The sequence below is a fragment of the Oryzias latipes genome, chromosome 16, assembly GCF_002234675.1.
Source record: "Oryzias latipes chromosome 16, ASM223467v1".
Lineage (NCBI taxonomy): Eukaryota > Metazoa > Chordata > Actinopteri > Beloniformes > Adrianichthyidae > Oryzias > Oryzias latipes.
Genome location: NC_019874.2, coordinates 25,404,096 through 25,429,608, shown reverse-complemented (window position 1 = coordinate 25,429,608; position 25,513 = coordinate 25,404,096). Strand labels below are relative to the sequence as shown.

The window sequence follows — 25,513 nt, the reverse complement described above, 5'->3', positions numbered from 1 at the left end:
TCAAATTTCTGAAGTGTTTGCCTCGTGTTTGGACTTTAAATTAGTCAGTTGTTTAAAATATTGATTGAAATATTGACTGAAAACGTCTTGTGCAAATGAGTATTTTTGTTTCAAGTGAGAAGACAAGATGGAACATTGACAACGGTTAAGTTCCTTTTTTAGAAAAGGGGAGATTTGTCTTGGGCCGTACCAAGAACGAAAGATGACGAAAGAAGGTCTTGTACAAATACTTGCACTACTTCTCTAATTCCTTCAGTTTGCCCTGACTTTAGTTTTGAAGAACTGTCACAGAGACATAAAAGATATGAGTGGAAACATTTATCCTGTTTAAAGTTTTTTTTTTTTTCAAGTTTTAGTGACACGTTTTTGCTCCAAATGCAGAAATACATTCAGATTGCTTATTGGATTGAAAACTAAAGGCTTTTGTAATTAAAGGTAAGAGTTTTGATCAGTTACTTTTAAGCTGTTTAAGGCATTCTGAAAAATATTGTAACTGTTGAACATTTTGTATTTATAGTGTTATTTAGGTTTTTCAATGTTTTATGCCTTTCCTTTTTTATGCGTTCAGTTTGGTCAAAAGTTTAATGTGATGAACATTAATTTATTATTGTAAGTTGTCCAAACAGTCCAAAAGAAGAGAGTAAACACAGAAACAATACATAGTCTTAATTCCATCACATATTTAAAGTTTTTGTTATTATTGTTTAATAAAATACAGTGGATACCCAGATATGTGTGTTGGTGTTCTCTCTTCATTGGAGGTAACAGCTAATTTGAAAACTTTAGAATGAACTTTCCATGGTTTTCTGTGTTAAGAAAACAAAATAAATCAAGTGTTAATAATGAACATATTGGTGTTCCGATGTAGTGTTGGCTCATCATTAAATGCCTACATTTAAACACATCTTAGGGTCTTTAATTTTGCTCCAGTATCTTAACTGAACATGCAACTTCCTGTTTTTTAGCTTCTAATTCTGCATTGTTGCAACAATTGCAACACAGGAATCGACAAAAGAATGTTTCATCTCCTTTGGGCGAGTCTGATTTTCCCTTTGATAAGCATCGGTTCTTCTGCAGGTATGAATAATGTCCTCTTCCTTCCAGCTTCCCATGATTGTGCCAACTCAAATAAATTGGTTGATATTATGATAAAATGTGGATTTTTAAAGGGAATTATTAATTGAAATATTAAACTGAAAAAAACAATGACCTTAACAGCACAGGCTTATAAGCAAACTTTAGCATCAAGTGTCTCCGCCTCCAGTGTTTAAACTAACATAATCAATCCAAACACATGAGATAAATGAAATCAAATGTTCTTTATACCGGACTAGTAAAAGACGAAAACTCTTAAGTGAACAGGAAGCTTTCACCTTCACTTCCTCTTGTTTGGTTGACCACAGAATGGTTGTGTGTTTATAACTCCTGATAGTTCATGAAGAATGAAAAGAATTTGTTCAGCCTTTCATTTGATAGCAGCAGCAAAACTATATATATATATACACAAACACACACACACACACAACATTTATACTTATACTGTAGTTGCTCTCATAGAAGTGAAATGCAGACAAGCATTTTTCTCCATTTCTCTTAGTCAACATGTCTGCTATATGTGAACATTTCTATTTATACAACAATATAGAATTAAATGCAGTACAAACTGAGTAGAGTGATATTTACTAATCTGTTGAAGGACTTCTATCTTTGACACCAGTTTAAAAATGTAGGATAATAAAAAAAACACCATGTTTTATTCTGCTTTGTAATTAATATTTTGACAAAAAAATATGAACACCTCTGTAACTACATATTGATTTATTTTTGTCAAATCGTTTTTTGTTGCTTTGAAAATTCATGTTTACATCTGTTGCTTTATGGCACAATGCTGTCACTTGCTGACTTATTAGTAAAGTGAGTGTCTATATAAAAAAAAAACACACAAACAAACCTTTTGTCTGACTTCCTTTTTCTCTTCTTTGCAATGACAGGTTCTTCAGTCTTGGGACAACCATCCTGTTTTAATGGATTCTGCATCTCTGTCAGTGATGAAAAAATCACAGCAGAATCAGGACTTTGTGTTGTGATTCCGTGTTCTTTCCAGACTCCTTATTACTTCGTTCCTCAACATTTGGTTTGGTTTAAATGTGAATCTGACCAAAGATGCAGTGACTCTAATATAATCTTCCACACCAACAAAAACACCAACAAACCCCTTAAATCAGAATTTCTAGGAAGAGTATCACTCCTGGATCCTGATCTGAATCAGAACTGTAGCATCATGATCAGTGATATGAGAGAGTCTGATTCTGGATTCTATCAGCTCAGAGTAAACGGATATATCGGCAGGGAGTCGGATGGATTTACATTTGGTAAAAGAAGACGGGTCGATGTTGGAGGTAAGACAAACTACAATAGAACTGAGATTCAATTAGTGGAAAAGTATTTTTCTGCAGAAATATGAAGCCATATCTTCTTCAAGCTGTCTGCCTCTTCTGACTAAACACGTCATGTTTCCTGCAGGTTCCAGGCAGAAACCTACAGTGACTCTTCCTGATTTGACGGTGGGACATCAGGCCACCCTGACCTGCACTGCTCCTGCCCTCTGCTCTAAGTCTCCTCCTGGAATCACCTGGATGTGGAGAGGAGCAGCAGAAAATGACCCTCTCACCAACGGAAGCATCACTGCCTTCAAGGAGAGTTTGACTGCTGTCACACAGAGACACCACTCAACTCTGACCTTCATTCCCACGACTGAACACCACAACTCCAAGATCACCTGCAGGATCCAGTTCAGTGATGACACCACCACAGAGAAGACGGTGAATCTGCACGTCAACTGTAAGATTTTCCCACTCAAAATTCAGCTTTTTTGTTTAAGATTGTGTTCCATATGGTTTGTCTCTATCTCTTTCAGATGTTAAAATCACAGGAAATACAGATTTGAAAGAGGGCATGACTCTAAACCTCATCTGCACCACAACAAGTGTGACACCTGCAGAAATCCGATGGATTAGATTTGGATCAAAAACAGATCAGTTGAACAGAACTTCAGCTGGTCTGCCCAACAACACTGCCATCTACCTGCAGGAGGACAGAAGCACTCTGCTCATTTTTAATGTGACTGCAGAGGACGCTGGACTGTACATCTGCACATCAAAGCATCTGAACAACACAATCAAGGATGAAGTCAATGTGACAGTGATGTGTGAGTCCATCACATACCATTCTGTTACATATTGCAAGATTTTATTACAATGAAATAAGTTGTTTTTAGCTTCTTTTGGTCAGTCTTGATGAGTCAAAATATCTTTGCCCAACAGGAAGTTGCATCACATTTTAACAACATACAGTTTTTACTTTAATACTTTATATGGAGGACTCCTCTTAGGCAATGCCTCAGGGTCTCTCCCCCTGCTCTGTAACTGAAATGTAAATGTTTTTCACAGATGCAAGAAAACCTCAGATATCTGGGAAGGTGATTGTAAAGGAAGGAGAAGTTTTGAATCTGACCTGCAGTGTTGACAGTTTCCCTCCTGCTGTGTGGACTGGACTTTGGTCGAACCTGCACAATGGATCTGACCACAATGGATCAGCCACCCTCATCGTCACCAATGTGACAGCAGAGGATTCTGGGCGCTACTTCTGTGCTGTAAATCACCAGAACTGGACTGAGACGGTTCACGTGGATGTGACGGTGATGCTGGAAGGCTCTGCATGTGTGCGCCGCTCAGACGTCCTGACCTGCACCTGCATCGGTACAGGGTTTCCTCTACCCAACATAAAGTGGGCCCAGTTGAGCCCCCCCACTGTGTACTGGCTCACCACCAATGTGTCAGGTCACACTGTGAGGAGCTCTTTGACTCTAAAGGCAACAAATCAGGACAACGTGTCTGCAGAATGTGTCATCAGCAATGAGAGTGGAGAGTCAACAGAAAAACTCACAATTCAAGACATCCTCTTTGAAAAAGATGGTATGTTTTCTTTTTTGTTTCTTCAAGAAAAATCTTTCTTTTGACCTTTTAACTCCAAAATACATGTTGTTAAAATTATTTTTTCTGTTTCTCCTCAAAGGAGATCAATCTGGAAGTATTTCAGAGAAAACAGTCAAACCAGAAACCATCATCGCCTTTCTGATTGGAGTTTTGACATCAACCATATTTTGCATTTTGATCATAGGTTGCTACAGGTATGCAATGACCCTAAATAACTTAATTTAAATACTTGTCTATGCTTCACAGTCACTGCAACATTTTTCTACAGAAAAAAGCTGAGGAGGATTAAGAATCTGCAGGAGATGGTGGAGATGGTTGGCAGTCAGGAAAATCCTCTGGTATGTGTTTCCATCAGGGTTAAACTTAGTCTCCTGCCAATAAATAAGTGAATAAAAGCAGGAGAACTTATGGTTCAATTTGTAAGATATTCTGTCTTTAGGTTAGAATAGTTTGTTCTGGTATTCAAAGTCCATTTCAATCTGCTGAAGTGAAGTCTAAAACTGGGACATTTGAAGAACAACAAGCTCAGATTTATTTTTTCTTTGTTTTCACAGATCCACGATGGTCTCACAGTGGCAGAGGATCCAAACTGCCTCCCAGAAGGAGCAGAGAATGAAGCTGTGTCTACAGAAGAAGCAGCTCCTAAACTCAGAAGTGGTTATGGAGATGTGGAGTACGCCAGCATTGATTTCTCTCTGCTGAAGAGGAGGGAGCGAACTCAGGAGCTGCAGACAGCAGCCACAGAATATGCTGAGGTTAAAGTGAAAAAGGAGGGGAAACATGCCGCTGGAGAGGAGGAAGCCATGATGGAGGAGGATGACAAAACTCTACTCTGTGTGTCAAAAAAGAAGGACGCAGAGGAAGAGGCGGTGTACTCCTCAGTAAATGATTTAATGGATGAAATTTGAGGGCAGACTGCAAGGTGGCATAGTGGTCAACGCCCTCATCTCAGATGTTGGAATCCCGGCTGGAACCTTTCTGTAGCTGCGTTCCCATGATACATATACACATAACTGTATAAAAATCCTCAAAATATCGAAAAAAAACAAATTTCACAATTACACTGTTTCCATTAGATCAAAGCTATGCAAATAAACACAAACCAACTAAGGCCATTAGTCATTCAATACCATGGCAATAGATGTGAATAGTACTTTGTTTCACAGCAGATAGTCAAAGTTAAGCGCTAGCGCTTATTATCTATCAATTCAATTCAATTCAATTTAATTTATATTCCCCAAAATCACAACAACAGTCGTCTCGATGGGCTTTGTGCTGATAGATGTAGGGTAAAACATAAAATCAAAAGGATCATGAACACACAATTCAATAGAAAGATTTTTACCGGAACTTACTAAACTCTGAGCAATAACTTTACAGATTTATGTTTAATGGTGCGATGGGGAAGCTTGGATTCTCCATGCTCCTGTGACCCCCTGCTCTCTCGCATTGGGGGGCCCCTGTGGCGAATTTCCTCCATTTGCTATCCCGTGTGGGTGTCTGGGGGAGCCCGGCTACCAATTAAATTAGATTAAATTCAATTTTATTTATGTAGCCCAAGTTCACAACAACAGCCATCTAAAACTTTAACTAAACAGGCTAAACTAAACTGGCATCCCTGCCCTTAGCCCACCCTTCACGGTAAGGAAAAACCTCTAAAAAAAAACAGAATCCGGAAAAAAAACCGAGAAGCCTCAGGGGTGCCCACATGATGGAGGGATCCTCACCCAGGACAGACAGGCGATTACCAGAACTCATAGAGACAATCAGCTTATCTAACTCCACAACTACAAGTTTAAAGTCCAGCAAATAATTTTCACCCAGATGAAGATGGGGGACAGCTGGGGGCGTGAGACGAGCCGTAGACAGGATCCACAGCCAGGTGTAGGAGCAGTAGTAGTTAGGTTAACAGGAAGATCTTGAACTTGATTCTAGAATCAACTGGGAGCCAATGGAGCGAAACTAACACAGGAGTGGTGTGATCTCTTCTGCTGGTTCCTGCTAACAATCTAGCTGCTGCATTCTGAACAAGCTGGAGACTTCTTAAGGAACTCTTAGGACACACTGCTAACAAAGAGTTACAGTTATCCAGTCTAGATGTAAAAAACGCATGGATGCGTTTTTCAGCATCACTCTTAGAAAGTATATCTCTGATCTTAGCAATATTCCGCAGGTGAAAAAAGGCAGTTTTGCAGGTCTGAGATATGTGAGCCTTAAATGATAAATCCTGGTTAAATAGAACCCCTAGGTTTCTGACTGTGGAATTGGGGGCTATACTTGTGCCATCCAGGGAGACTATCTGATTAGACAGAGCATCTCTGAGGTTTTTAGGACCTAGTATAGTGACCTCAGTTTTTTCTGGGTTCAAGAGGAGGTAATTAATTGTCATCCAGGTCTTGATTTCTCTGCAGGCGTTCAGTTTCTCTATCTGGTCATTCTGGTCAGGTTTCATGGATAAATACAACTTCTTATCATCTGCATGACAGTGAAAATTAATGCTGTATTTCCTGATTATGTTTCCTAGGGTAGCATATAAATCAAAAAGAGGGTGGGTCCTAAAACTGTGGGACTCCGTAGTTAACTCGAATGCAATGAGAGGACTGTCCATTTACATTAACAAATTGATATCTATCGGATAAATAGGATTTAAACCACTTGAGGGCAGATCCTCTGATCCCTATGTCCTGCTCTAATCTATGGAGTAAAATACCGTGGTCGATAGTGTCAAAGGCTGCACTGAGGTCTAACAGGACCAGAATAGAAAGTAGTCCCTTTTCTGAGGCCAATAACAAGTCATTAGAGACTCTAACTAGTGCAGTTTCCGTGCTGTGGTGGAGTCTAAACCCTGACTGAAAGTCTTCAAAGTGGCTGTTGTCCTGCAGGTGGCAGTAAACCTGCTTGACTACAACTCTTTCTAGGATTTTAGAAATAAAGGGGAGGTTTGACATTGGTCTATATTTGGCCAAGTTGCTGGGATCTAAACTGGGCTTTTTCAGAAGAGGTTTAATGACTGCATATTTAAAAAACTGTAGCACTTGACCCATTTCCTGGGAGGAATTTATTATCGTTATTATGGAATCATTAATTAGGGGAAAGGTTTCCTTAAAAAGCCTAGTGGGAATTAGGTCTAACAGACAAGTTGAGGATTTGGAGGACGTAATAATTGATGCTACTTCCGCTTGATCCACAGCAGTTAAGCAGTCTAATGTTACAGAGGTTTATATGGATGCCTCCATTTCTACCGCTTCAGCCTGTTCTGGGCTGATAGTAGGAATAACTAGTTTCAACTTATGTCAAATATTTGAGATTTACTATCGAAAAATGTAATAAAATCATCAGAGCTGAGAGAAAGAGGAACATGTGGTTCTACTGAGCTCTGACTGCGAGTCAATCTAGCAATAGTACCAAAAAGAAATCTTGGATTATTTCCATTCTCTGATATTAATGTTGAATGGTACTGGGTTCTAGCTCTACGCAGAGCTTTTTTGTAATTTAATAGGCTATGTTTCCAGGTATTCAGAGACTGCTCTGAGCCAGAGCGGCGCCATTCTCTTTCCAACTTAAGGGTTACTTGTTTAAGAGAACGTGTTTCAGCGTTAAACCCCGGTGCTACTCGGTTTTGTCTGACAAACTTAGGTTTCGGGGGTCAACAACATCGAGTGTACTCCTGAGGGCTTGTAGGGCATATGGACAGGTCCTTTGTACTAGGACTGATGCTATGGGAGCTGGACTCAGAGTATTTTCTCGGAATGTCACTAAGTACTGGTTGAACTGTGAGTTTAAACTCAGACAAAGAACAGTCGGTCAAGGTTCTTCTAAGCTGTTTCTTACTCACTGGGGCGGTAGCTCTGTAACTGAAATGTTACAGAGCTGCACCACGGGCGGCTGTGGTAGGGCGGTCGTCCCATGATCGTAAGGTTGCAGGTTCGATTCCCGCCTTGCACGCCCATGAGTCGAAGTGTCCTTGGGCAAGACACTGAACCCCACCTTGCCTCTGGTGGTAGGCGGGCGCCTGTGTTTGGCAGCGGAGCGACCACCAGTGTGTGACTGTGTGTGTGAATGTGTGTGTGACTGGGTGAATGGGTCTGTGACTGTAAAGCGCTTTGTCCTTGTAGGAAGAAAGGCGCTATACAAGTATAAGTATACGCCAAATGTAAATGTAAACTGGAAGATAATCATAAAGTGATCAGAAATGATGGGGTTATGATTAAGGACACTCAGCTAGCTGATCTCTATACCATGGGTTAAAACAAGGTCCAGGGAGTGCTTATGACAGTGAGTGGGTTCATTCACATTTTGGGTGAAACCAACATCATCTAATAATTCTAAAAATACTCTAATACTAAAAGACTTAACAAAAAGCATTTAGCTGAGTCACTCATATTCTCTTTTACAAGAATTTCATGCCATTAAATTCATATAAATGTAAATAACGTGGCATCTCTCTGACTAATAACAGGCTTGTTTGTGATTTTTGCTGTCATGTTTCCTCCACTTAACCAAAAACTAACTTTGTTGTTAGTCGTCAGTTTTACACGTAATCCTCAGCTAAATGTAAACTCCTCTGTGACATGCTTGTAATTTCACAATGTTATGCTCTACTATGGTGAAAGTAGCATAAAAGTAGCATTACTTTAGATTAAAAACTGATGAAATCCACATACGCTCTAAAAAGAAAAAATATTGATCCAACTTAAATAAATCACTTCAGTTGGTAACATGCATTTGAATTAAGTTTATTTAGCTTAATTTTTTAAGTCTATCCAACTCAATTTAATTTCTTTTGTTGTAACAACTCAAATTAACACATTTATCCAACCTTTTATCATGTCTTAAATATTAGATAGTATGCCTTTTTGCACTAAGGGGTTTCTCATCATCCTCTCCCTCCCTCTAACTCAAGGTGCAAAAAGAAAGAAACACAACAGGTTAAATAACTGGTTAAAACAGAGTAAAACAGCTAGACAACAAAACACATGGACAAAAACCCACACTTAAACCCCAATCTGCTGTTCTTTTTGGAACATAAAACGGAATGTTATCCCACAATTCTTTGTGCTGCTAACTATGTCATTATGACGCATTGACAGCTTCACACCGGAGTTACACCAACTTAATTGAATTAATTTGAATGAAAGTAAAATAACTATGTCAGACAACTACCGGTACGTGTCTTTTTCAAGTTGATTGGACTAAAAAAAAAAACGATTCATTTTCCCCAAACCTAATAATTAAGTTAGATCAATGTACAAAAGTTCATCTTTCCGACTACAGCCCAAATACTTTTTATAAAATTACCTTAAACCAAACTATTATTTATAATTGAAAAAACACTTCAGGTTTACAGTTTTGTGGCAGTTGGAAAAAAGAATTAAACAAGTCCTCCCGCCGTACTCTTACCATCCATTCGGCTCTCACCGACACATCTACTGGAAAGCTATGAAAGCTAATAGTACTGTTGAACTTTGGCGAATTCGCACACAGGGGTACACAACAGTGTTGTGATGTCTTTGTCACGTGTTGAAACACCAAACGCCTCTCTTTTACCCGAAATCCGCTCATATTTACTCAAAACTAGCAACTCAACAAAACTCCCCACAACAATAACACGACCAACAGGAAGTTGTCGGCCTTACACTCAAAACACGGAAGTTAACCGGAAGTTCTATCGTGCACGTAGGCTATAACAATCTTGCATCAAACTATAACAGCAGAAATATGAGGTTAGAGGTGACAGGAAGGAGACCAGAAAAGGTGTAAAGAAGGACATGAGGACAGCTGCTGTCAGTGAGGAGGATTTGCTGTGGCGCCCCCTACAGGGAGCAGCTGAAAGAAAAACACAAAGAGTATGATAAAAGTGAAGCAATGATGTGATGACATTTTGATTGTATTTTTATTTAATGTTATACATACCTTTATTTAAATCTGCATTTAAGAACATAGACGTGTCTTTTCTACTGTTTATCATTTATCAAGTGTTCATTTTTAGAAATAGTGTTACAGTCTTACAGATGTCTTTTCTATGTCTGTATAACCTATTATATTCAGCCTATATATTTCAAAGAAATACAACAACATCTATAACTTAAGAAGGAAAAGCTGCCATTTCAAACTAAAATGACGTTTTATTTTATCTGTAACGTTGGATCGAACACAGCACAAATATTTTGCACAAACTTGAACTCTGTGAAGGTGCGGAGCCCTTGAGATCAACAGGCAGACTGATGCAGCGTCTGCTGTAATGCAGTCATTGTCCCGCCCAGTCAAGTTGAATATTGAGCTGAACCAATCATCAAAGTTCTCAATTTAGCAATAAATTTTTGCTCCAACCTTTCTTTGATCATGAACTCTGAGTCAGCCTTTAAATTTATTGCTCAATAAAGGGAGCTAAAGCTACACGCATTTATTCTACTACACTAACTTGTCTTTCCTTCTTTGCCTTCATTGTAGAAGAATTGTCAAAGAGAGACAGAGAGTGAAATATCTCTTTATTTTTTTTATTTTTGGAGTCGAAGGATCTGCAGATCGCTCATTGGATCTAAATAAAAGGCTTCTGTTATGAAAGATAAAAGTTTGAAACTGTAATTTTTAAGTTGTTTCATCCTAAAACATATGACTGTTAAAAAAATTAGAAAAGACAATGGTTGGATGGATGGAAAATCCAAATTTCCTTTTGACTTGACTAAAAGCAGGAAATGAAAAACAGGAGGCTTGTACCCACACTTCGTATTGTTTGGTTGATCCACGAAGTGTTTTTATTTGTTCATTACTCCTAAAAGATCCTTAAGAATGAGAGAAACTCCGACTGACACATTTCAGGAAATATTAAACAAGCTTCAATCTTCCAACGGAAAATCAGAGGAAATGCATTCATGTAAAAGGCTAACGGTGGGAAATGTGCAAGCTGCTCCATGCAGAATTTCAGTCTTATATGAATCCAGAGAAATGCACTTTTGAAAAAATGTATTCCAACACAAAATTTTGATTTTCCCTGTGTCAGATCCAGTGGATTCTGAAACTGGATGGATTGTTTTGATTTTTAAAAGTAATTTAAATGTCAGCATTTTTACTCTACGATAAGACTGAGTGGGGAAGACTGAAGAGGATGAAATCACCTTGTGTTGTCATTTGTAGTGACTTCAGTTCACTTCAATAGGATAAAAGAAAAAAAAGAAGGATATTGCAAACCCCTCCACACCAAATTTATGGTCAAGCTGGTCACTGGGTCTGCTTTGGATTTATTATTTTCCATCTAAAATGTAAAGCTTTTTTTTATCTGTTGTTTTGATTTCATTACATCTCAAATCTGTCATCATGGTTTGGGGCTTTTTTTTTAAAATAGCAATTGATAGACCCACAGTTGGACTCAACCAAGTTCTGACTTTACGTTGTCCGGCCCAATCGCCCACTTCTAAGGAATGTTGATGATTTAGTAGACCGGTTAGTAAGTAATCAAAAGCAGGTTCTTGAAATCTTCCTAATTTACCCTTGTGAACTTTAACCTTAAATTATTTTTGAATAAATCTCATATTTCTGAAGTATGTTTGCCTCGTGTTTAAAATATACATGATTCACATAGGTTTTTATGTGATGATAATGTTTGTTCTATTTCCAAAACAGTGTGACTTTACTGATGAGTAATGTATTTTTCTTTACCTACTTTGCTCCTAATTTGCTGCACGATCAGTAAAGAAAAAAAAAGGGGGGGGGAAAGCAATGTCGGTAGCTCCCGCCAAAGAAGAAGAAAGAAAGACAAAGAAGCTTCTGCTTTTTCCCTCCCTATTAAAAAAAAAGATGAGTAGGTCTTATGCCCGGCAATCAAAATGTTTCCGCTTTTTTGTGTGCAGTTTTAATTACTGTCAGCTTAATGTACCACTGAGTTAAATGTGAGGCAACTTTTAGTGGTTTAAGCGAAAAGAGAAAGTTTAAAAATAGTTTTTAGATTTTTCAAAGTTTTGTGGCAGAGATGGACACTTAGATGTTCACTTTAGCCTTCATTGTAGGTTAGCAAGTAGCAAGGTTGTAGCTTTGACACATCTGCTACAGTCGAGGGGCCACTAGCTTCCTGCTCTGCTCCATTCTGATGGATCCACTTGCAGACAAATACTGGAACATCCATGCACATCTTTGTTCTCCACGTCTGAGCTAGCATCTGGATCAAAACTGGATGACTGGATAGCTCCACTATTGCTCACTGTTTTTTGTTGTACCAGTAATGTTAGGTTGGGTTTATGAGGGGCTGTAAGCTTGTTGGAGAGTGTGTAGGTAAAGGGATCATGGAAAATGAGGGCAGACTTACTCCACACCTACAGTCCTGAGCAGAACTCGGGGGTGAATTTCCCTCTGGAGAAAACGACACAGGATTTCTGATTTCGGGTGAAAACTGCATAAAGTTAATTATAAAAAACCCTGGGAACGCTTTAAAAAAATGGATCCAAAGATGATCAGAGCGGGACTTTAAACTAGTCACCGTTGTATAAAATATTGGTTGACTGAAAACGTTTTGTCCAAATAAGTATTTTTGTTTAAAGTGAGAAGACGAAATGGTACATTGACAGCAGTTAAGTTCCTTTATAGAAAAAGAGATATTTGTCTTGGGTCGTACCAGTAAACTTCCTTAAAAAAAGAAAGATGAAGAAAAAAAGGTCTGGTACAAATACTTGCACTACTTCTCTAATTCCTCAGTTTGGCCTAACTCCATTTTTAAATAATTGTCACGGAGACATAAAGGGTATGAGTGGAAACACTTATACTGTTTAAAAATTTTTTTTTTTTTTTTTAAAGTTTTACAGACTTGTTTTTGCTCCAAATAAAGAAATACATTCAGACTGCTTATTGGACACAAACTAAAGGCTTTTGTAATTAAAGGTAAGAGTTTTGATCAGTTACTTCTAAGCTGTTTCTTTAAGGCATACTAAAAAATATTGTAATTGTTGAACTTGGTGTACTTAAAGTGTTACTAAGGTTTTTAATATTATTGTTTGATGTCTTTCTGAATTTATTTATTGAATTGCCCTACAGGGATTAATAAAGTTGATCTTAATTTTAATCTCTTCTTCAATGATGCGTTCAGTTTGGTTAAACATTTTTTGTGATGAACATTACTGCATTATTGTAAATTATCCAAGTAGGTCCAAAGGAAGAGATTACACACAGAAACAACACAGGCTTTATTTTTTATAACATTTTCTTTTTAATTATTGTTTAACAAAAGACAATGGATACCCAGATATGTGTGTTAGTGTTGTCTCCTCATTGGAGATAACAGCTGATTTGAAAACTTAAGAAAGAAATTTCCATGTGTCAAGAAAACAAAATGTAGCTGTTAAATCAAGTGTTAATAATGAACATATTGGTGTTCTGATGTAATGTTTGCTTATTATTAAATGAATACATTTAAACACATCTTCAGGTCTTTAATTTTGCTCCAGTTTCTTAACTGAACATGCAACATCCTGTTTTTTAGCTTCTGCTTCTAACTCTGCATTGTTGCATCAATTGCAACACAGGAATCGACAAAAGGATGTTTCATCTCCTTTGGCCGAGTCTGATTTTCCCTGTGATCAGCATCGGTTCTTCTGCAGGTATGAACAGCATCCTCTTCTTCCAGCTTTCCATCAATCAATAAAACTTTATTTATAAAAAGTGCTTCTCGTACTTTGCGCAACTCAAACCGCTTTAAAATTAAAAACGAAGAACAACAACAAAAACCATACACAATTTTACAATTAAAACCCAACCCAGCCTTCACTCTTCCTACTCTTCTCTGTTGATACATCTGACACATGATGCCACATACAATAAATACTAAAGAAGAAATTCAGGGCTTGACTCTGCTGTAAGGAAACAGTCTTTGGGCATCTCTTCATACCAGGAGCCAGCTCGGCTATAGGAACATGGCCACAGTGCTCACCCAGACCAGAACAGCAACAGGGTCCACTTCCTGGCCGTGAGGCTGCAATGTTAAACTGCAGCTGCCCAAAAAGGGAGACAACTGCAGCAACAACCACCAACCAAGCCAGCAAGTCCTGGCAGAAAAGATCCCCACAAGAAACTCTGGGGCTTAAATCATAAGAATTAGCAAAAATTAGAGATGCATATAAAAACATAAAATTGTGAATAAGATTAAATTCATAAAATAAAATACATAAGATAATGTCTGATTGTGCCATCGCAAAATGTGATAAAATGTAATGTTGAGTTTTAAAAGGATCTGTTGATTAAAATATTAATTTAAAAACGACATTGCCCTTAAAAGCACAAACTTATAACCAGACTTTAGTAACAAGTGTCTCAGCCTCCAGTGTTACATAATCACATGTTACATAATCAATCTAAACACATAGGAAAATTGAAATCAAATATTCTTTAAACCTGACTAGTAAAAGAAGAAAACTCTTAAGTGGACAGAAAGCTTTCACCCACACTTCCTGTTGTTTGGTTGACCACAAAGAGGTTGTGTGTTCATTGGTCCTGAAGGTTCAAGAAGAATGAGAAGAATTTGTCCAGCCTTTTATTTGATAGCAGCAGCAAAAGTATTGTATAGGAACACACAAACACACACCTACACACACACACACACACACACACACACACACACACACAAGGTTTATTATAAAAATATACAAAGTCAAAGTCAACTTTATTGTCGATTCTTCAGATGTGCATCACATACAATGAATCGAAAATCCGTTTCTTACTCTCTCATGTCTGTTCAAGAGAAGAAAAAATAAAATAAATAAGTAAAGGAAAGAAAAGAGAGACAATTTACAACTTACAACAATTTAGAACCTTATTTATTAGCTATTAAAGTGCAAGTGCAACGATACAGATGCAATATGGAAGTTTCTGCCAAAGAAGTGAAATGCATTTCTTTAAGTCAACAACATGTCTGCTATCTGTGAACTCTTCTGTTCATAAAACAATATGGAATTAAATTCAGTACAAACTGAGTAAAGTGATATTCTATCTATCCATAAGGACTTCTATCTTTGAAACCAGTTTAAAAACCTAAAGTATTAATAATGGTTACTATGCTTTGTTCTGCTTTGTAATTAACATTTTTGACAATGTTAAAAAATAATTAAAAACAACTTTGTTACTACAGAATGTTTAATTTTTGCAAAATCCTTTTGTTTGCTTGAAAAATAATGTTTACATACATTGCTTTATGGCACAATGCTGTCAGCTGCTGAATGTTCCATGACAGTGCGTGTATAAAAACAAAACTTTTGTCTGACTTCCATTTTCTCTTCTTTGCAATGACAGGTTCTTCAGTCGTGGGACAACCAGACTGTGTAAATGGATTCTGCATCTCTGTCAGTGATGAAAAAATCTCAGCAGATTCAGGACTTTGTGTTGTGATTCCGTGTTCTTTCCAGACTCCTTATAACTTCAATCTTCAACATTTGGTTTGGTTTAAATGTGAATCTGACCAAAGATGCGGTGACTCTGATATGATCTTCCACACCAACAAAAACACCAACAAACCCCTTAAATCAGGATTTCTAGGAAGAGTGTCACTCCTGGATCCTGATCTGAATCAGAACTGTAGCATCATAATCAGTGATCTGAGAGAGTCTGATTCTGGATTCTATCAGCTCAGAGTAAATGGAAAAATCAATGAGAGGTCGGATGGATTTACATTTTTAAAAAAAACACACGTCGATGTTGGAGGTAAGACAAACTACAATAGAACTGATATTAAATTAGTGGAAAAGTATTTTTCTGCAGAAATATGAAGCCATATCTTCTTCAAGCTGTCTGCCTCTTCTGACTAAACATGTCATGTTTCCTGCAGGTTCCAGGCAGAAACCTACGGTGACTCTTCCTGATTTGACGGTGGGACATCAGGCCACCCTGACCTGCACTGCTCCTGCCCTCTGCTCTAAGTCTCCTCCTGGAATCACCTGGATGTGGAGAGGAGCAGCAGAAAATGACCCTCTCACCAACGGAAGCATCACTGCCTTCAAGGAGAGTTTGACTGCTGTCACACAGAGACACCACTCAACTCTGACCTTCATTCCCACGACTGAACACCACAACTCCAAGATCACCTGCAGGATCCAGTTCAGTGATGACACCACCACAGAGGAGACGGTGAATCTGCACGTCAACTGTAAGATTTTCCCACTCAAAATTCAGCTTTTTTGTTTAAGATTGTGTTCCATATGTTTTGTCTCTTTCTCTTTCAGATGTTAAAATCACAGGAAATACAGATTTGAAAGAGGGCATGACTCTAAACCTCACCTGCACTACAAGTATGTCGCCTGCAGAAATCCAATGGATTAGATTTGGATCAAAAACAGATCAGTTGAACAGAACTTCAGCTGGTCTGCCCAACAACACTGCCATCTACCTGCAGGAGGACAGAAGCACTCTGCTCATTTTTAATGTGACAGCAGAGGACGCCGGACTGTACATCTGCACATCAAAGCATCTGAAAAACACAATCAAGGATGGAGTCAATGTGACAGTGATGTGTGAGTCCATCACATACCATTCTACCATACCATTGTTGCAAAATACGGTTTCTACTTTAATACTTTATATGGAAGACTTGTCTTAGGCAATGACTCAGGGTCTCTCCCCCTGCTCTGTAAATAAAATGTAAAATGTTTTTCACAGATGCAAGAAAACCTCAGATATCTGGAAAGGTGATTGTGAAGGAAGGAGAAGTTTTGAATCTGACCTGCAGTGTTGACAGTTTCCCTCCTGCTGTGTGGACTGGACTTTGGTCCAACCTGCACAATGGATCTGACCACAATGGATCAGCCACCCTCATCGTCACCAATGTGACAGCAGAGGACGCTGGATTGTACATCTGCACATCAAAGCATCTGAACAACACAATTGAGGATGAAGTCAATGTGACAGTGATGTGTGAGTCCATCACATACCATTCTGTTGCATATTGCAAGATTTTATTGCAATGAAATAAGTTGTTTTTAGCTTCTTTTGGTCAGTCTTGATGAGTCAAAATATCTTTGCCCAACAGGAAGATGCATCACATTTTAACAACATACAGTTTTTACTTTAATACTTTAAATGGAAGACTTGTCTTAGGCAATGACTCAGGGTCTCTCCCCCTGTGCTGTAACTCAAATTTAAATGTTTTTCACAGATACAAGAAAACCTCAGATATCTGGGAAGGTGATTGTGAAGGAAGGAGAAGTTTTGAATCTGACCTGCAGTGTTGACAGTTTCCCTCCTGTTGTGTGGACTGGACTTTGGTCAAACCTGCACAATGGATCTGACCACAATGGATCAGCCACCCTCATCGTCACCAATGTGACAGCAGAGGATTCTGGGCGCTACTTCTGTGCTGCAAATCACCAGAACTGGACTGAGACGGTTCACGTGGATGTGACGGTGATGCTGGAAGGCTCTGCATGTGTGCGCCGCTCAGACGTCCTGACCTGCACCTGCATCGGTACAGGGTTTCCTCTACCCAACATAAAGTGGGCCCAGTTGAGCCCCCCCACTGAGTACTGGCTCACCACCAATGTGTCAGGTCACACTGTGAGGAGCTCTTTGACTCTAAAGGCAACAAAACAGGAAGACATGTCTGCAGAATGTGTCATCAGCAATGAGAGTGGAGAGTCAACAGAAAAACTCACAATTCAGGACATCCTCTTTGAAAAAGAAGGTATGTTTTCTCTTTTGCTTCAAGAAAAATCTTTGGACCTTTTAACTCCATAATTCATGCGATTAAAATTCTTTATTCTGTTTCTCCTCACAGGAGATCAATCTGGAAGTATTTCAGAGAAAACAGTCAAACCAGAAACCATCATCGCCTTTCTGATTGGAGTTTTGACAACCATATTTTGCATTTTGATCATAGGTTGCTACAGGTATGCAATGACCCTAAATAACTTAATTTAAATACTTGTCTATGCTTCACATTTACTGCAACATTTTTCTACAGAAAAAAGCTGAAGAGGTTTGAGAATCTGGTGGAGATGGTTGGCAGTCAGGACAATCCTCTGGTATGTGTTTTCCATTAGGCTTAAACTTGGTCTCCTGCCAAAAATAAGTGTGTCAGGAAGGATCTTGGGGACCAACCCAAAAACGACAGACCCAGGAATGTAACTTAATATTTATTGGGCTGAGGAGACTGGGGAGCTGGAGCTTGCAGTACTCGGAATAGGCACCAGAGGGCGTTTCAAGAGATGGGAGCCGCCAGCAGGCTGAGAGGAGAGTCGAAAAACAGTCACTTAGGGAGAAGCGAGAGGGGGGGGGGGGGGGGGGTGAAGCGTGGAAACCTTGAATGAAGAAGTCCTCTAGAGGCCAGAGCCGGGAATGAGAGATTCTTGGGATGGATCCGACTTGGAATAACAGTCTTGTGGAGAAAGACACGGAGTGAGAGCGTCGGCTGACGAGCAGGCAGAATGCTTGGTCTCTGGAAGCGTGACAGGTAAGTAGTTGATTGGCTTGAGGACCTGGAGCGTTAACATAGACAGGGCGTGAGGTTAATAACTTGAACTTCAGCTCAAATCACAACAACAAGGCTGGTAGTCAGGCAAAAAGGCTAGACGTTCCGGCAATAACTGAGACTAAGTGGCAGGCTTAAATACTGAGGCGTACAGGTGAGGAGAATCAGACCTGATGAGCGGCCGCTGAGAGGGAGGGGCAGCGGCAGTCATGACAAAGTGACTAAAAGCAGGAGACTTATGGTTCCATTTGTAAGATATTCTGTCTTTAGGTTAAAATAGTTTGTTCTGGTATTCAAAATCCATTTCAATCTGCTGAAGTGAAGTCTAAAACTGGGACATTTGAAGAACAACAAGCTCAGATTTCTTTTTTCTTTGTTTTCACAGATCCACGATGGTCTCACAGTGGCAGAGGATCCAAACTGCTTCCCAGAAGGAGCTGAGAATGAAGCTGTGTCTACAGGAGAAGCAGCTCCTAAACTCAGAAGTGGTTCTGGAGATGTGGAGTACGCCAGCATTGATTTCTCTCTGCTGAAGAGGAGGGAGCGAACTCAGGAGCTGCAGACAGCAGCCACAGAATATGCTGAGGTTAAAGTGAAAAAGGAGGGGAAACATGCCGCTGGAGAGGCGGAAGCCATGATGGAGGAGGATGACAAAACTCTACTCTGTGTGTCAAAAAAGAAGGATGAAGAGGAAGAGGCGGTGTACTCCTCAGTAAATGATTTAATGGATGAAATTTGAGGGCAGACTGTAAGGTGGCATAGTGGTCAGCAGCCTCACTTCAGTGGTTCAAATCCTGGCTGTGACCTTTCTGTAGCTGCATCTCCATTACAAATACACACAAAACTTTATCAAAATCCTCAAACTGTTGAAAAAAACACAATTTCACAATTACACTGATTCCATTAAATCATAACTATACAAATAAACTCAAACCAACTCAGGCAATTGGTCATTCACTACCATGAGAATGGATGTGAACAGTACTTTGATTTACAGCAGATACACCCACACACCTACAGTCCTGACTAGAACTCAGGAGTGAATTTCCCTCTGGAGAAAACATGTCCTCGGAAATGACAGGCTTTTTGATTTTGGGTAAAAATCTTAATTAAAAACCACTGGAAATGCTTTAAAAATGGATCAAGAGATTATCAGAGCGGGACTTTAAATTAGTCACCGTTGTGTAAAGTATTGGTTGAATAAGAACATGTTTTCCAAATGAGTATTTTTATTTCAAGTGAGTAGATGAAATGGAACATTGACAACATTTAAGTTCCTTTTTAGAAAAAGAGATATTTGTCTTGGGCTGTGCCAGTAAACTTCCTCAAAAAAATAAAATGGTGAAGAGAGAAAGGGCTGATAAAAAAGACTTGCATTACTTCTCTAATTCCTGTTTGCCTTAACTTCAGTTTTGAAGATTTCTCTCGGAGACTTTAGTGGAAATACTTTTCCTGTTTAAAGCTTTTTTTAAAGTTTTACAGACTTGTATTTTTGCTCCAAATGCAGAAATACATTCAGATCGCTAATTGGATTGAAAACTAAAGACTTTTATTATTAAAGGTAAGATTTTTCATTAGGTAAGCTTTTTCTTATTTAAAGTCATTCTGAAAATATTGTAACTATTGACTTTTATTGTATTTAAAGTGTTACTTAGGTTTTTAATATTAATGTTTTCAGTCTTTCTGACTTTATTTACTGAATTCCCTGGGAATCTGGATTAATAAAATTGATCTTAATCTTAATGTCTCCTTCAATGATGCGTTTAGTTTGGTCCAAAGATTTTGTGTGATAAGCATTAATTTATCATTTTAAGTTGTCCAAAAAGTCCAAAAGACAAGAGTAAACACATAAGCAACACATCGTCTTAATTTCATCACATATATATTTGTTTTTTATTATTGTTTAAGAAAAGACAATGGATACCCAGATATGTGTGTTAGTGTTCTCTCTTCATTGGAGGTACCAGCTGATTTGAGAATTTAAAAAAGAACTTTCTATAGTTTTTTGTGTTTAGAAAACAAAATGTAGCTGTTAAATCAAGTGTTAATCATGAACATATTGGTGTTCTGATGTAATGTTTGCTCATCATTAAATGAATACATTTAAACACATCTTAGAGTCCTCAATTTTGCTACGGAATTGTAACTGAACATGCAACATCCTGTTTTTTAGCTTCTGCTTCTAATTCTGCATCTATTGCAACATAGAAGTCATAGACGAGAGGATGTTTCATCTCCTTTGGCCGAGTCTGATTTTCCCTGTGATCAGCATCGGTTCTTCTGCAGGTATGAACAACATCCTCTTCTTCCAGCTTTTCATGAATCAATCAATCAAACTTTATGTATAAAAAGTGCTTCTCGTACTTTGCGCAACTCAAAGCGCTTTAACATTGAAAACAAAGAACAACAACAAAAACCATACACAATGTTACAATTAAAACCCAACCCAGCCTTCACTCTTCCCACTCTTCTCTGTTAATACATCTGACACATGATGCCACATACAATAAATACTAAAGAAGAAACTCAGGGCTTGGCTCTGCTGTAAGGAAACATTCTTTGGGCATCTCTTCATACCAGGAGCCAGCTCAGCTACAGGAACATGGCCACAGTGCTCACCCAGACCAAAACAGCAACAGGGTCCACTTCCCAGCCGTGAGGCTGCAATGTTAAACTGCAGCTGCCCAAAAAGGGAGACAACTGCAGCAACAACCACCAACCAAGCCAGCAAGTCCTGGCAGAAAAGATCCCCACAAGAAACTCTGGGGCTTAAATCACAAGAATTAGCAAAAATTATATACATAAGATGTATATAAAAACATAACATTGTGAATAAGATTAAATTCTTAAAATAAAATACATTAAATAATGTATTATTGTGCCAACTCGAAAATATTTGGTTGATACTGTAAATGTAATATTGACTTTTAAAAGGATCTATTAATTAAAATACTAATCCTAAAACAACATTGCCCTTAAAAGCACAAACTAATAACCAGATTTTAGTAACAATTGTCTCAGCCTCCAGTGTTTAAATACATAATCAATCTGAACACATAGGAAAATTAAAATCAAATTATCTTTAGAACTGACTAGTAAAAGAAGAAAACTCTTAAGTGGAAAGGAAGCTTTTACCCACATTTCCTCTTGTTTGGTTGAACACAAAGAGGTTGTGTGTTCATTACTCCTAAAAGTTCATGAAGAATGAGAAGAAATTGTCCAGTCTTTTATTGGATAGCAGCTGCAAATGCATAAACACAAGGCATAGTTATATGCATATACAGTGATCCCTTGATTATCGCGGGGGTTACGTTCCAAAGAGAACCCGTGATAAGCAAAACCCGTGAAGTAGAAACCTTTATTTTTTTTACAATTATTATACAATGAAATACACTATTATACATTGAAAAGAAAGAACAAACCATTTAACAGGCTAAATCAATTGTTTTTTTAAAGAATAAAAGTACTTTAGAAACGTTTTTTCAACAAATAACTTCTGTAGTGTGCTGTCAAATAATAATTTCAATCATCGATAAGAACAGAAGGCTTTAAATTGCGGAGATTAGCCCCGCCCACCGCGACCCGAGTGGATTAAACGGAAGAAAATTTAAAATGATTATGAAAAAAATAAAAAAGTACAGTGGGACAGATAGTGACTCCGGTCTTCTTTTTCACTGCTCTTCATACTGAGCCGCTGCATCCTCTGCAGCGTTTTTTCCTTTTGAAGCCCGCGGTGCAGCTGCAGGTGTGTTTGTTCGGGAGAGGAACATTATAGTGATAGGCAGTTGTTGTCGCTCTTTTTTCTTCTTTGCTATAAGATCCTTATACACCGACATGCCCCCATCGATTATGTTGGAGAACTGTAATGAACGGCTCATCAAAGGGTCCCATTCTTGAGCTACTCGCTGTGTGACTTTTTAGCCAATCAGAATGCAGAACACAATGCACAATCCAAATCCGTGAAGTAGCGAAACCGTGAAAAGTAAACCGTGATATAGCAAGGGATCACTGTACTGTAGTTTCTCTCAAAGAAGTGAAATGCAGTGAAGCTTTTTTTTCATTTCTTTAAGTCAACAACATGTCTGCTATCTGTGAATATTTTTGTTTATAAAACAATATGGAATTAAATACAATACAAACTGAGTAGAGTGATATTTACTAATCTGTTAAAGGACTTCTATCTTTGACACCAGTTTAAAAACCTAAAATATTAGAAATGGTTACCATGATTTATTCTGCTTTGTAATTAACATTTTTGACAATGTTAAAAACAATTAAAAACAACTTTGTTGCTACAAAATGTTTTATTTTTTCAGTTAATTGAAAAGTAATGTTTACATCTGTTGCTTTATGGCACAATGCTGTCACCTTCTGACTATTATTATTAGTAAATTGACAAAAGTAAAAGACTAACTTCTCACAAAAGAAAACTTTTGTCTGACTTCAATTTTCTCCTCTATGCAATGACAGGTTCTTCAGTCTTGGGACAACCATTCTGTGTTAATGGATTCTGCATCTCTGTCAGTAATGAAGAAATCACAGCAGAATCAGGACTTTGTGTTGTGATTCCGTGTTCTTTCCAGACTCCTTCTAGCTTCAAACCTCAACATTTAGTTTGGTTTAAATGTGAATCTGACCAAAAGTGCAGTGACCCTGATATAATCTTCCACACCAACAAAAAAAACATTAAATCAGAATTTCTAGGAAGAGTTTCACTCCTGGATCCTGAAGTGAAAAATCAGAACTGTAGCATCATAATCAGTGATGTGAGAGAGTCTGATTCTGGATTCTATCAGCTCAGATTAATTAGAAAAATCAGTAGGAAGCCGGATGGATTCACATTTAATAAAAGAACACAGGTTAATGTTGGAGGTAAGAAAAACTACAATAGAACTGAGATTAAATTATTGGAAAATTATTTTTCTGCAGAAATATGAAGCCATATCTTCTTCCAGCTGTCTGCCTCTTCTGACTAAACACGTCATGTTTCCTGCAGGTTCCAGGCAGAAACCTACAGTGACTCTTCCTGATTTGACGGTGGGACATCAGGCCACCCTGACCTGCACTGCTCCTGCCCTCTGCTCTAAGTCTCCTCCTGGAATCACCTGGATGTGGAGAGGAGCAGCAGAAAATGACTCTCTCACCAACGGAAGCATCACTGCCTTCAAGAAGGAGACTTTGACTGCTGTCACACAGAGACACTACTCAACTCTGACCTTCATTCCCACGACTGAACACCACAACTCCAAGATCACCTGCAGGATCCAGTTCAGTGATGAAATCACCACAGAGAAGACGGTGAATCTGCACGTCAACTGTGAGAATTTCCCACTCAAAATTCAGCATTTTGTTGAAGATTTTGTCCCTTTCTATTTCTATTACATACTTTAAATTGCAAACTTGTCTTAGGCAATGCCTCAGGGTCTCTCCCCCTGCTCTGTAAATAAAATGTAAAATATTTTCAACAGATATGAGAAAACCTCAGATATCTGGAAAGGTGATTGTGAAGGAAGGAGAAGTTTTGAATCTGACCTGCAGTGTTGACAGTTTCCCTCCTGCTGTGTGGACTGGACTTTGGTCCAACCTGCACAATGGATCTGACCACAGTGGATCAGCCACCCTCATCGTCACCAATGTGACAGCAGAGGATTCTGGGCGCTACTTCTGTGCTGCAAATCACCAGAACTGGACTGAGACGGTTCACGTGGATGTGACGGTGATGCTGGAAGGCTCTGCATGTGTGCGCCGCTCAGACGTCCTGACCTGCACCTGCATCGGTACAGGGTTTCCTCTACCCAACATAAAGTGGGCCCAGTTGAGCCCCCCCACTGAGTACTGGCTCACCACCAATGTGTCAGGTCACACTGTGAGGAGCTCTTTGACTCTAAAGGCAACAAAACAGGACAACGTGTCTGCAGAATGTGTCATCAGCAATGAGAGTGGAGAGTCAACAGAAAAACTCACAATTCAAGACATCCTCTTTGAAAAAGATGGTATGCTTTCTTTTTTTTTTCTTCAAGAAAAATCTTTCTTTTGACCTTTTAACTCCAAAATTCATGTGGTTAAAATTATTTTTTCTGTTTCTCCTCACAGGAGATCAGTCTGGAAGTATTTTAAAGAAAACAGTCAAACCAGAAACCATCATCGCCTTTCTGATCGGAGTTTTGACATCAACCATATTTTGCATTTTGATCATAGGTTGCTACAGGTATGCAATGACCCTAAATAACTTAATTTAAATAGTTTTTCTATGCTTCACATTCAGTAAAACATTTTTTTTTACAGAAAAAAGCTGAAGAGGGTTAAGAATCTGCAGGAGATGGTGGAGATGGTTGGCAGTCAGGAAAATCCTCTGGTATGTGTTTCCATTAGGCTTAAACTTAGTCTCCTGCCAATAAATAATAGAATAAAAGCAGGAGAATTTATGGTTCCATTTGTAAGATATTCTGTCTTTAGGTTAGAATAGTTTGTTCTGGTATTCAAAGCCCATTTCAAACTGCTGAAGTGAAGTTTAAAACTGGGACATTTGAAGAACAACAAGCTCAGATTTCTTTTTTCTTTGTTTTCACAGATCCACGATGGTCTCACAGTGGCAGAGGATCCAAACTGCCTCCCAGAAGGAGCTGAGAATGAAGCTGTGTCTACAGGAGAAGCAGCTCCTAAACTCAGAAGTGGTTCAGGAGATGTGGAGTACGCCAGCATTGATTTCTCTCTGCTGAAGAGGAGGGAGCGAACTCAGGAGCTGCAGACAGCAGCCACAGAATATGCTGAGGTTAAAGTGAAAAAGGAGGGGAAACATGCCGCTGGAGAGGAGGAAGCCATGATGGAGGAGGATGACAAAACTCTACTCTGTGTGTCAAAAAAGGACGCAGAGGAAGAAGTGGTGTACTCATCAGTAAATGATTTAATGGATGAAATTTGAGGGCAGACTGTAAGGTGGCCTAGTGGTCAACGTCCTCACCTTCAAATTCTGGTTGGGACCTTTCTGTAGCTGCATTTCCATTACGCATATACACAAAACTTTCTCATAATCCTCTCAATTACACTGTTTCCATTAAATCATAACTATGCGAATAAACACAAA

The 25,513-nt window shown here is 38.6% G+C and overlaps 2 protein-coding genes across 5 annotated transcripts; both read left to right on the top strand.

The window, feature by feature from the left end:
- Positions 1–351: 351 nt before the first annotated feature.
- LOC105356011 (sialic acid-binding Ig-like lectin 5) lies at positions 352–19,984 on the top strand. Of its 4 annotated transcripts, none has more exons than XM_023964658.1 (9): positions 352–435; positions 1,003–1,077; positions 1,992–2,399; positions 2,524–2,841; positions 2,918–3,208; positions 3,450–3,974; positions 4,075–4,189; positions 17,923–17,983; positions 18,815–19,984. In XM_023964658.1, the coding sequence occupies exons 2-9, from the start codon at positions 1,017–1,019 to the stop codon at positions 19,166–19,168; spliced, it is 2,133 nt and encodes a 710-aa protein (XP_023820426.1). In that variant the 5' UTR covers positions 352–435; positions 1,003–1,016; the 3' UTR covers positions 19,169–19,984. The 4 variants fall into 4 exon arrangements, with proteins under 4 accessions (XP_023820426.1, XP_020565999.2, XP_020566001.2 ...); XM_020710340.2 differs by lacking the exons at positions 17,923–17,983; positions 18,815–19,984 and adding exons at positions 4,264–4,333; positions 4,550–5,536; XM_020710342.2 differs by lacking the exons at positions 2,918–3,208; positions 17,923–17,983; positions 18,815–19,984 and adding exons at positions 4,264–4,333; positions 4,550–5,536.
- LOC105356075 (sialic acid-binding Ig-like lectin 5) lies at positions 15,090–25,513 on the top strand. Its single transcript, XM_020710343.2, has 6 exons — positions 15,090–15,671; positions 23,426–23,746; positions 23,898–24,422; positions 24,523–24,637; positions 24,715–24,784; positions 25,001–25,513. Exons 1-6 carry the CDS (start codon positions 15,191–15,193, stop codon positions 25,349–25,351), a joined length of 1,863 nt encoding a protein of 620 aa, XP_020566002.2. The 5' UTR covers positions 15,090–15,190; the 3' UTR covers positions 25,352–25,513.